The 12,090-nt window shown below is 44.5% G+C and overlaps 1 protein-coding gene across 1 annotated transcript in view; it reads left to right on the top strand.

Annotated features, from left to right (window-relative positions):
* Positions 1–857: 857 nt before the first annotated feature.
* Positions 858–12,090, top strand: part of LOC130479569 (EF-hand calcium-binding domain-containing protein 4B-like) — a 28,161-nt gene continuing 16,928 nt past the window's right edge. Inside the window, exons 1-4 of the mRNA XM_056851966.1 lie at positions 858–1,049; positions 4,633–4,768; positions 6,706–6,787; positions 10,317–10,431. Coding sequence (XP_056707944.1) covers positions 858–1,049; positions 4,633–4,768; positions 6,706–6,787; positions 10,317–10,431 — 525 coding nt within the window. The remainder of the gene's footprint in view (positions 1,050–4,632; positions 4,769–6,705; positions 6,788–10,316; positions 10,432–12,090) is intronic.

Here is a 12,090-nt window from a genome sequence, read left to right as displayed (position 1 = left end):
TTGGGCATTGTAGTAGGCCAGTGTAATGTGTATTCTGTACTGAATTTTTCACAGATGAACGGGCAACTGTGGTAGACAGGCACTCGTTGTCAAATGGTGTTGAGGGTGAGAGAGTTCACCATGAGGAATTTTGACACAAAACTCACATTTGGTATAATTTCCACAGTATCTTGCATTCTGGTAGGAGGGAAGGGAATGCCATCAGAAATAATGTAGTGACACTTGGAGCCAGTTCACCCAATACATTTTTTACTTACGCAAGCAGACATGGCTTTTCTTGGGAATACCTGTATGCATAAAAGGTAATATGGGGTCTGAGTGATCAGATTCTAGCTAAAACTAATCTGGGTGATCAAAAGTGGTTGGCCAAAAATCATGGGAGCTTCTACTGATCTTATCCAGACTTGCCCAGACCATTTGTTGTGTTTGTTCATAGCCTCATCTGGATGCTAGCCTGTTTTGAACTCTTGCAGCTCTCCAATGGTCATCAGTGCTTGTTGAGAAGATGGGGTGGAGCTATTATAGCAGAAACTATCTTACGAACTAGTTAACACTGGTAGAGTATCCAGGCTTGAAGGCCTCTGGAGCTCACTATATGTTTGCTGCATTCTCTTCCCTTATCACATGAAAAATAGTTGGTTTCCTTCCTCCATCTCAATGTTCACATTATGTGCAAGTTTGATTAAAACTTCTGTATCGCTCTTGTTGTTTGAATTGATCCTATATGGTCATTTCTTCCCACTGCTGGCAGGCCTGATCACAGGCAGCCTGTCTTTGGAGATCTTCCTCTTGTTCTGCCAGAAGATGCAACTTTGGAAGAGCCTAAGAAGAAAAATTGTGTATTCTTCTTGACCGACATGAACCATTTGAAGCAGGGAAGAAGAGGGAATCCATGCATGGTGAAATATGCAGCCCCTAGGAAAGCAACTGCAGGAGGTGGTGGGAAGCCAAGTTCTCTGAAGGACAACACAGGCTGGAAAGAAATTACCCGCAATGCTGTGGATACTTGTTTATATCCAAGGGGACAGCCCATTGGCAATGAAACTGTGGTGAGTCTCGCAACTGGAGAGTATTTCCTAGCCTCATGCATTGACTTTTATTATTGAATCTTAGATCATTTGATGCTTCTCCGGGCTTCCTGCATTAACATATAGGACTGTATGCAAATTGGCAGCAATTACCATCTTGTATCTAATTATGAATCTGGGCCCCAGAGTGCAAATGAGAGAACTAACTCAGTGTGACTACGTACAGACAGGGGAGATAGTTCTGCAAATCAGAGGGGAGCCCCCAGGCTCACAGGAAACTCTTAAATTACAATTGATAAAATAAAGCAAAGTTTTAAAGTGCCACGTTCTGCATCATTTGGAGGAAGGTACCCTGGTATGGATTGTGCCTCTTCCTTGCTCCGTGGGCAGGACATATGCAGATTTTTTGCAAAGGCTTCCACTATCCTGAGAAAGTGCTTGACCCACCCCAATTCATGTCTTGCCAAGCTTCTGAGGAAAATGGATCCATCTCTAGCATGACAATCATAATCTCCATGTGGACCCAGGGAGTTCCTCTCCAATTCCTCCTCTGCCAGCTAGGGTGGAGAAGAATACCTTTCAGTCTACTGAGTAGAAGATATCCTCACAATAAGTCCAATGTTTTCGTTCTTCATCAGTGAAGAAAGTCATACTTGTATGGGATATTGAAGTACTCTGTTATCCCAGGTGGGAAAACGAGAGAGAAATTATCGAGGGACTACCTTTTAGAGGACTTTACTGCCAAACACAACCTCAGGAAAAAGCACAACCCACAGAAGGATACCTTCCAATCCATTAATTTATTTTTATTGTAAAATGTTTTTATTTAATTTATACCCCGCCCTTTCCCAACCAAATCAGACTCAGGCCGGCTTCCAACAATACATACAATGTAAGGTATATGCGTAAGTTAAAAACACACCATTTAAAACTATAATTACTAATTTAACTTAAAAGATGGCATTCTAAATTACATACCTACTATATACAATACTAATTATACCTAGTGGTGAGATGGTTCATAAACGATGGTAAGCACATGACCAACGATGACCCAAACATTCACAGGTCTTCCAAGGAGATGAGACAAGGGAAAAAAAGACCAATGGGAAAGAAAAAAGGAACAAAAGGAAGGGAAAAGAGAAGGAAGGAGAAGAAGAAGGAGGGCATGGAGGGAAGAGAGGAAGGGGAGGGAGACCAGCTGATCTACTGAAACTTTGCTGCCTCAACCATATGCCTGGTGGAGCATCGCTGTCTTACAGGCCCTGCAGAACTGAACTAAGTCCTGCAGGGCACGGGTCTCATTAGACAGAGGCCATTAACGCATGGCCGCTTTCTCCCTCTTTCCCCCCGGGAATGCAGCGAATTGAGGAGGTTTGCACACACGGGCTTCGCCCACATGCGTGTTCAGTCCTCCCGCTTTAGCTATATCCCCGGGAGAACCCATTCCTCTGTTATTGCGACTTACCGTAACAAAGGAAGGAGTCCACCTGTGCATGCTCCTCCGGGTCGAGTCCCTGCTGGGAGACTTCCGGGCCGGCAGGGGCAGCAGCGGTGGCACCTTTTCCTCCCCCCCACCTCGCGCCTCTCCCCACCTCCGCTGGAAGTGGGTAGAGGCGAGGGGAAGCCGGCAGCAAGTGCAGGTTGTGGCGCCCGGGGAAAGGAGCCGCCGCAGCCTCCACTTGCCTCCGGCTTCCTCTTGCTTCGACCCGGGGAAGGGGAGCGCAGGCTGGGGCCAGCGCCAAAAAGGCCCTGGCCCTGCTTGAGGACAACCGGATAGTTGTCTAGTTGAGGACAACCGGATAGTTGATAGAAACCCTCACAGTAAGCATTTGGTTGTCTAGTGTTGCCTAGGTCATCCCAAAATGGTTGCAGCAGATGTGAGTGTGGGAGGGGAGGAAGGAGTGGGCTGGCAGGCAAGGTGAGGAAAATAGGAGTAAGCAAAGCTTGAGTTGAGAGAGGAAGGAAAAAGAAATGAGGCAAGATGGGGGATGAGATTATGAGGTAAAGAAGCAGATAGTAATAGGGGAGAAGCTGCAGGGACTATGAGGGAGAGGGAAGCTTGAGATAGCGTAGAGAGGAAGACTGGCTTTGGAGGAAGGATGATTTTTTCCCTCTATGTGAGTTTTCACACCCTAATACTGAAGAGCTATTTCGCTGAAATTTTAATAAAAATAAGAAGCTCTCGTGCAAAATGTTCGAAGTTGTTGTTTTTTACACATCCCGATCCCGCTTAGTTAATGCTGTAAAACAATTGGATATTTCTTGAGTGTCTCTAAAATATTTGAAAACATACATCCTAAGCTACCAAACCAAGTGCATTTTGAACAGTACCTTGCAACATATTGATGGCAGAAGAGGGGAGCGGGCAACTTTTGTATTTTCAAAAATTCTACAGGCTAAAACATCATCTGAGCATGACAATATTACGATGAAATCTGCTGGATGAACTAATCACTAGTAGGAGAATCAGCATTAAAAACCAGCAGTGGATCTGATTGCACACAAGTGATGATGGGTGTGGAAATTCCTGAAAATTTGGAAGCTTCCTACAAATGTTTGGCCATTAATTATTGCTGCATTTCTGCTCAATTTGGCATACTGCATATTTTTGAAAGATATTTTGAGCTTTAAAATCAGGCCTTAGTGAGTATTGTTAGCTAGAGTACATCTCATGGCAACATTTTACAAGAAATGTGACCCTGGAACAAATTTTTCAGAGGGGTGTGGCCATACCCCAGTGATATATTTTTATTTTAAAAATTGGCCGTAGGCAGCTTTCATGCAACCTCTTTTTGTTGGCTTGGTGTGGAATGCTGTTTGGATGATTCTTCCCTTCCCCAGATTGTGCCCAGGGAGAAATGGGAGATGGCCAACATTTTACCATAGGGAGAGCCAACATTTCCCCATAGGAAGAAGTGATTGCCTGAAAAAGGTAATCCCGGCTTTGTTTGAACACAGGTTCTTCACCAGCTCCATCATGTTACCTGAAGGCCCTCTCCCGATCTTTCCCCAGGTGCATTCCAAAGTGGGGAGGAATAACAACATCTGGACGTGACCTTGGCCTAAGGCACTGATTCTACTAAATTAAGCATTGGCATAAATTTATTCACACCCATGTTTCTGTTGACTTTCCCCAGCTAGCTCATAAAGTGAAACCCGTATCTGTCAGGCTCAGGCATCTGTCCCTAGCATCCCATAAGCAAACTCATTTAGGCATGTGATCCTGAAGCAGTAATACTTTATTAGGAGCAAAAAGGCTGATTAAGGAAGCTGACTGCTTACACACAGGTAAGGCTAGTAATGAGAAACATTGGCAGGTTACAGTTTTAAAGGCGTTATAGGCTACGAAGGTAAACACGGCTAAGCATCCCCGAGATAAGAATCTCAGGACAGGAAGACCAAACATCCCCGCAGCTGTGGGAACAGGATGGAGGAAACTACACAGAGTTTACAGGCATGTGAATCAAGGTCGGTCTGTAGCCAGAAGCTGGCCTGCTCATGTCAAGAGTCTTTACCCCTGCTAGCAGCAAAGGCCTGACAGTATCTTGATTTTATAAATTTTTCTTTCTCTCCTTCCACTGATGACTGGTACTGTTTGCAGACTCATGAAACGATTGGTTTGTCTCCTGATCGTGTCTTCAAAGTCGTGCTTCTTGGGAACTCTGGAGTTGGCAAGAGCTCCTTTATCCATCGTTTCTGCTACAACAGATTTATGGCTAAGATCAACGCGACCGTTGGTAACTAGAATTTCCAGAAGTGAGGGTCATAAAGGGACGATGCTTAAAGTGATCTTTGTATAAATGGTTGAATGTTCAGAACAGGAGTATCTATAAACTACCAACTTTCGTTCATTATTGTGTGGTGCACTGTATGTACTTCCATAACAAATAATTGAAAGGGGACAAAGCCATTATGACCTGAGATATCTATATATCCTTTAGCTTGCTTTTTAATGACCTGTTGAAAAGTGTAGCGCTGTGTTGAGTTACTTTAAAGGTAAAGGTAGTCCCCTGTGCAAGCACCGGGTCATTCCTAACCCATGGGGAGACGTCACATCCCAATGTTTGCTAGGCAGACTTTGGGCGAAAACGCATGGTCACTTTAGCCTCCTTTATTCCCTGTTTCAGCCAGGATCAAATGCATGCGTTTTTGCTGAACTGCATTCGATCCTGGCTGAATCCTGGCTGAATCAGGGAATAAAGGAGGCTAAAGCGACCATGAGTTTTCGCCTTTTGTTTACGGGGTGGTTTGCCAGTGCCTTCCCCAGTCATCTTCCCTTTATCCCCAGCAAGCTGGGTACTCATTTTACCGACCTCGGAAGGATGGAAGGCTGAGTCAACCTTGAGCCGGCTACCTGAAACCAACTTCTGTTGGGATCGAACTCAGGTCGTGAACAGAGCTTGGACTGCAGTACTGCAGCTTACCACCTCTGCACCACGGGGCTCCTGTGTTGAGTTACTTTGGTTGGTCTTAAAATATTACATGGCTTTGTTTTTGCATTTGAGGGAGGCAAATTGGTGATTTATGTTGAGGTTAAGGAAAAGTTATGCTTCACAGGTAGGCACAATTGAGGGCAAGCCAAGTTGACAACTCTGTCAGGACTTTGGTAGAAGAAAATGGGTGGTTCCATGCTACAATCTTTTGGTATTGCTATAGGAACCCTTTTCTATATTTAGCAGCAAATAAAAATGAAAGACTGGTTCCAAGCTGTAATATAAAGGTAAAGGTCCCCTGTGCAAGCACCGGGTCCTTCCTGACCCATGGGGTGATGTCACATCCCAACGTTTCCAAGGCAGACTTTGTTTACAGGGTGGTTTGCCAGTGCCTTCCCCAGTCATCTTCCCTTTACCCCCAGCAAGCTGGGTACTCACTTTACTGACCTTGGAAGGGTGGAAGGCTGAGTCAACCTTGAGCCAGCTACCTGAAACCGACTCCCGTCGGGATCGAACTCAGGTCATGAACAGAGCTTGGACTGCAGTACTGCAGCTTAGCACTCTGTGCCACGGGGCTCTTTCTAATATAGTGCTATACTGCCCATAAAAATCTGTCCCTGGAGGCATCGTCCCTTTCAGTAAATGTCCTCCCTGCAATTTTCATTTTGGTTTTGTATTTTTAGCTCTTCAAGCACTCATGAATCAGTGGTTAAGTACTGATTTTGGCAGTCTATAGGCAATTTAGGCAACCTATATAAAAACAATACCTTTTTTTTTTTTTTTTTTTTTAAGAAAGCACAACCCGAGTGTAAAACATTGTGATGTTGTTCTGGGGAAGGGGACTGAAGGGATTGCAGCTGTTGGGCGGAAAACATTATGAAAACTGGTTCTTGTAGGTTATCCGGGCTGTGTAACTGTGGTCTGTGTAACCAAGACCACGGTTACACAGCCCGGATAACCTACAAGAACCAATGAACTCTGACCGTGAAAGCCTTCGACAATATTATGAAAACTGATTTTGCTGCAAACCCCATAGAACCATTCCTCTCTTGTGCTCAGTCCTGAAGATGAATAAGTGTATCCATCCATAATACAAGGGATGCAGTGACTTCTGTTTTTGTACATTTGTATGCACCCAAGCAAGATATCGGCCTAGGGCTCCCAAATCTCAAAAGGCAGCTCACGGTCCCTTGGGCAGCATGGGCCCCACTTACTCATTGGGTCTATTGTTTCCTCCGTAGGCATTGATTACCAGGTGAAGAGTTTGATGGTTGATAACACACAGGTGCTTTTACAGCTGTGGGATACAGCTGGGCAGGAGAGGTAAGATTTTGTGCAGTGTGTGTGTGTGTGTGTGTGTGTGTGTGTGTGTGTATATATATATATATATATATATAATAATAATAATAAATGGGATACAGAAGGAAAGAAGGGCAAGGGAATAAGAAAGAGAAAATATATATATACAAATATACAAATATACAAATAGATAAATACATCTATTTGTATATTATATACAAATAGATAAATACATATTGATGCGTCCTGTAAAGACTCTAATGCTCCTGAAGGTAAAATTTTTTGACAAGAATGATAGTCCAAAATGTCAGATGCATTTTGTGGCCTCTGAGATTACAAAGGGGCTAGGGTAGCCCTGCAAATGCCCAGTACTTTTTCACACAGAAGATTCTTAACTGTAGCATTGGCCACTTCACACATTACATTTTTGGATGTACGCTTAATGGCAGCTCTATAAATTGCATGGAAATACATGTGGCTAAAGATTTTTTTTTTAAAAGTTGCTTCAACAATGGGCAATTTGAGAGCCAGTGTGGTGTAGGGGTTAAGAGCGGCAGACTCTAATTGGGAGAACCAGATTTGATTCCCTATTTCTCCACATGAAGCCTGCTGGGTGACCTTGGGCTAGTCGCAGTTCTCCCAGAACTCTCTCAGCCTTACCTACCTCCCAAGGTCTCTGTTGTGGGGAGGGGGAGGGAAGGTGATTGTAAGCCGCTTTGAGACTCCTTAAAGGTAGAGAAAAAGCGGGGTATAAAAACCAACCCTCTTCCTCCTCCTCCTCAGAGAAGAACTCCAAACCCTTTTCTCACCACTGCTTTTCTGCTCTAAATCTAGTCCCAGGGTTGTTGTTTTTTAACCGCACAAGATTCCAGATGTGAAATTAGCCTCCCAAATGTGCATACAAGGTGAAACACCTATCCGCCTAAAAACATACAGCGTGAATGTGGGACACATGTGTATGCAACTTTGTATGTCTTGCAGGTACAATAATCACAGAGCTGTGATTGGCTGCAAATAACTGGTTGTGGTGGTGGGGTTTTCTTTGCTCATTGTGCTGTCATTAATACCACCTAACTTCTGTCTGGAAAAAAAGATGGCTTTAGATAGTGTGTGTTTCCATCTGTTCTAGTTCTCTGTTCCACCGCATTGTACTACTAACAATGCTGTTGTTTTCTGTCCAGCACTCTCCCAGTACAGACTCTCCTTGGCCATTCAGGGCTTTCTCTGCTGCTGGAATGATATGTTCTTTAGTGATCTAGAGTTCTCTGGCTGAGCCAATTAAAATGTTCTGCAAAAGTACGCGGTACAATCTCTTGAGAACAGTGTGTGTGTGTGTAAAGTGCCGTCAAGTCGCAGCCGACTTATGGGGACCCCTTTGGGGGGTTTTCATGGCAAGAGACTAACAGAGGTGGTTTGCCAGTGCCTGCCTCTGCACAGCAACCCTGGTATTCCTTGGTGGTCTCCCATCCAAATACTAACCAGGGCTGACCCTGCTTAGCTTCTGAGATCTGACGAGATCAGGCTAGCCTGGGCCATCCAGGTCAGGGCTTTGAGAACAGTTGCAATTACTTCAATGATACTGCTCATACATCCAATTCGATTCTGAGCAGTGTCACACTACGACTAAGACTAAAGGAAAAAAGGAAAATAGATCTGTATAAACAGTGCAAAATTAATAATTTTAATCTTAATCAACTGGGGGGAAAACTTGGTAACTGCCAAAGTAATATTCAAATCCACCCCTGCTAAAAGAAACCTCAGAGCAGTAGCATTTCAGGGAACAGGTGATGGATCGCTTCCAGCAAGTGAGGGGAAAGCTACTGCAAGAGGATGATATTCAGTCTCAAATTAGCAGTTTCTGCTTCGTTTTTTCTATGTGGTCCAATGCCTTAACAAGTTGGTTTTCCTGCTGTGGAGTTCCAGAAACTGCGTTTCGAAGAATAAACCCACAAACGTGTGTGTGTGGAGGGGAACTGATATAAAGGTGATTGGCAATGGCGTAGCAATAGTCGGAGAAACAAATGAGCACTCTCATGTACCTTGCTGCTTCTCTAATATCACCACTATTCTGTCTTTTCTGTTTTAAAAAGGAAAACTATCGAATATTGCCTTCTCATTGGGTTGGAGGCAGTATGAGGAGCACCCAAGGGTCACAGATAGGGTTGTGCAAAAAAATAAAATAAAAAAAAAAGTTAAATTTTGGGTTCGGGTTTATTGGGCCTGATTTTTTTTTTTTTTTTTTTTTTTTGGGTAAACCAGGAATAACCCGAATACCCATCTGGTAAATATTGGTATTCGGCTTATTTCAGGGATTACTGAAAAATTTGGGCCCATTATAGTCTATGGGGATTTTTTCCGAAGCTCCTGTGGGGGCATTTTTGGAGGTAGAGTCCCCAAATTTACAGCATGGCTGCAAGGGACTCTCCTTAGACGCTCACCGAAGTTTGGTGAACTTTGGGACAGGGGGGCTGTCACACTACCTAGGTCACACAACCCTGGAAACAAGCTTTCCCGGAGTAGGAAAGTACTGCGACAGGGGGAAGACAGCTATTGACACTCTCACTTTCTGTCTGAAGTATTCTGGGGACCATTCAGAAGTCATTGTAGTGGTTCAAGTGTTAGTTTCGGATCTGGGTACAAATCCACACTCAGCCATGAAGTTCATTTAATGCGATCTTGGGATAATAACTTAGCTGACAGGGTTGTTGTGAAGATAAAGTATACTGTTGTGAGCTCTTTGGAAGAAGGGCAAGGTAAAAATGTGATGGGGATGTGTATTCTTCCATCTGTTTTTTGAAGTGTCACAATCCTAGCAGGTCTCCCTGAGTATTTGCAGTAGTGGTGGCAACATAGCCCAAAATACAATGGGAAGCCCCAGATTGTGTGTAGAACAACTAGGGGATGGGGTGTGCCTGCTAGAAAACATACACACAGTAGATGTATGCACAAATGTACAAATCTCACTAGTGGTCATATGATATGCATAAACCAGAGAGAACAATAATATTATGAATGAGAACATACCAGGTGTCAAATACATGAGCATTATTTCAAGTGTTCCTTCTGTTTAAAATACCCCTCTTTAAAATATGTCTTAACTTTCTTTAAAAAAGAATAATCTTGTAATCTTGCTGTAAAATAAATGAGGCCTTTTATCTTAGGTGCCCCTCTGCCCCTCTTGCCAGTTTTAATGGTTCTTTATGGGTTATTCTCCCAGGTGCAGCAATCGGACATGTGCTGAAACCATGCTGTTCCCTTTAATGATTACTAGTAATCCATATGGAACAGCAAGAAAAGTGCAGAATAGCATTACTAGGGAAATGGTTATCTGCATGCCCCACAATCGGTTGTTCCACCGATCTGATATTCTCCCAGGCTCCTTCTTAGGAAATGCTGTGTTAATCTTCCAAAGCACCTTTCTGCAATCTCTTCACATCTGTGAGTGGAGAAATTGCCTGTTTTAAGAACTGCAAGTGAGCAATACAAAGGACCTGGCGAAGGAGGCTGTAAATATGTGAATCAATCAATGTTCTTGAATTTGGTTTGACATTAGGTTCCAGAGCGTCACCAAACAGTATTTCCGAAGGGTGGATGGCATCCTGGTCATGTATGACATTACTGCAGAGTGCTCTTTCGTGGCAGTCCGAAACTGGATGACATGTGTCCAGGTTAGAACAACTTGTACGTACACGTGCTAGTCTTTGAAAGCACTATGTGTGTGGACAGAACAGACCATCTTTCTACAAACCAGAGAAAAGCCTAGGGTTTTCAGAAAAATCTGAAATCTTAAAACAAAACAAATAATTAGCGTTTTTTAAAATCCCAAAATAATAGAAGCAGAGCCTGTAGCTTTAAGAAACAAATGTACTCAGTGGCCAATGCTAAGCAACCACACAACATTGCCAGCCTTGGTTTCTGTCAGTAAAAGGCAGGGGAAGGGGCAGGGCTCTTTATGGGGCTATTGTGGCCACTGAAGCAAGACTTATGTCGCCAGGCATGGCAGCAACCACTGGGCAACTTGCTACTACCTGAACTGCTTGACTCACCCAGGCCTAGCTGCTTGCTGCTGTTCAACAGTAGCCACCCCACGAAACCCCAGCATGGTGTAGAGGCTAGAGTTTCAACCCCGGATCTGGGAGATCCAGGTTCTAATCTCCATTCTGCCATGGAAGCTCACTGGATGACCTTCGACCAGTTACACATTCTCAACCTATCCCATCTCCTGTTTTGAGGATAAAATAGAGGAGATGGAGGGGGCAGATAAAAGGTGGTTGGGAAGGAGAAAAGGAAATATGGGAAGGTGAGGATATGGGGGTTGCCAGGAAGAGGGAAAAAAAGGAATAGTGTGGGGAGGGGATACAGGGGAAAGTATCAAAAGTTTCTGTGGGTTCCCCATCGTGCTACTTGGGCTGACAGCCAGCACCACACAGTTTTTCCAGGGAAAGGCTGTTGGGAGAGGGGAGGAGGGAAACTGAAGATTAAGGTTGCCAGGTTCCTCTTTGCTACCGGCATGAGGTTTTTGGGGCGGAGCCTGAGGAGTAGACTTGGGGAAGGGAGAGACTTCAATACCATAGAGTCCAATTGCTAAAGCGGCCATTTTCTCCGGGTGAACTGATTTCCATTGGCTGGAAATCAGTTGTAATAGCAGGAGATCTCCAGCTAGTACTTAGAAGTTGGCAACCCTACTGAAGATGGGGGCGGATAAAGGTAAGTTGCTTTATGGGTTCCCTACCATGAAACTGGGCCTGGCCTGGTGGTCGGCACCTAGGGTTGCCAACCTCCAGGTGGTACCTGGAGATCTCCCAGTATTACAATTGATCTCCAGATGACCAAGATCAGTTCCCCTGGAGAAAATGGCTGCTTGGGAGGATGGACTCTATGGCATTATACCCTGCTGAGGTCCCTCCCCAAACCCCGCCTTCCTCAGGTTCCACCCCCAAAATCTTTAGGTATTTCCCTACCTAGAGCTGGCAACCCTGTCAGCAGCACAAAACTGAGCCACAGTTTTCCCAAGGAGAGGCTTCCAGGGGGAAGGAAGGGGAGAAAGCTGAAGACAAGTGCAAATATAAAGGTACGTTGGCTGGTGGGTGGGAAGGAGATAAGGAAGGAGGAAAGGGGGAGAGGTAATGGGGGCTTTCATGGCAGGGAAAGGGGAAATAGTGGGGGAGAAGGATGCCTCCCCACAAGTACTTGTGGGCCCCCAACTTGTCCTTTTATATTGTGGAGCTTCCAAATACTGTCTGTTTGGGGAGGGCAAATTACCCCTTGGCAAACCAGGGGAAGGAAGGGCAGTCCTCACTGTCGTTATGCCATTGCACAAGCAGAGT

The sequence above is a fragment of the Euleptes europaea genome, chromosome 6, assembly GCF_029931775.1.
Source record: "Euleptes europaea isolate rEulEur1 chromosome 6, rEulEur1.hap1, whole genome shotgun sequence".
In the NCBI taxonomy this organism is placed as follows: domain Eukaryota; kingdom Metazoa; phylum Chordata; class Lepidosauria; order Squamata; family Sphaerodactylidae; genus Euleptes; species Euleptes europaea.
This window is presented reverse-complemented; position numbering and strand designations above follow the sequence as displayed.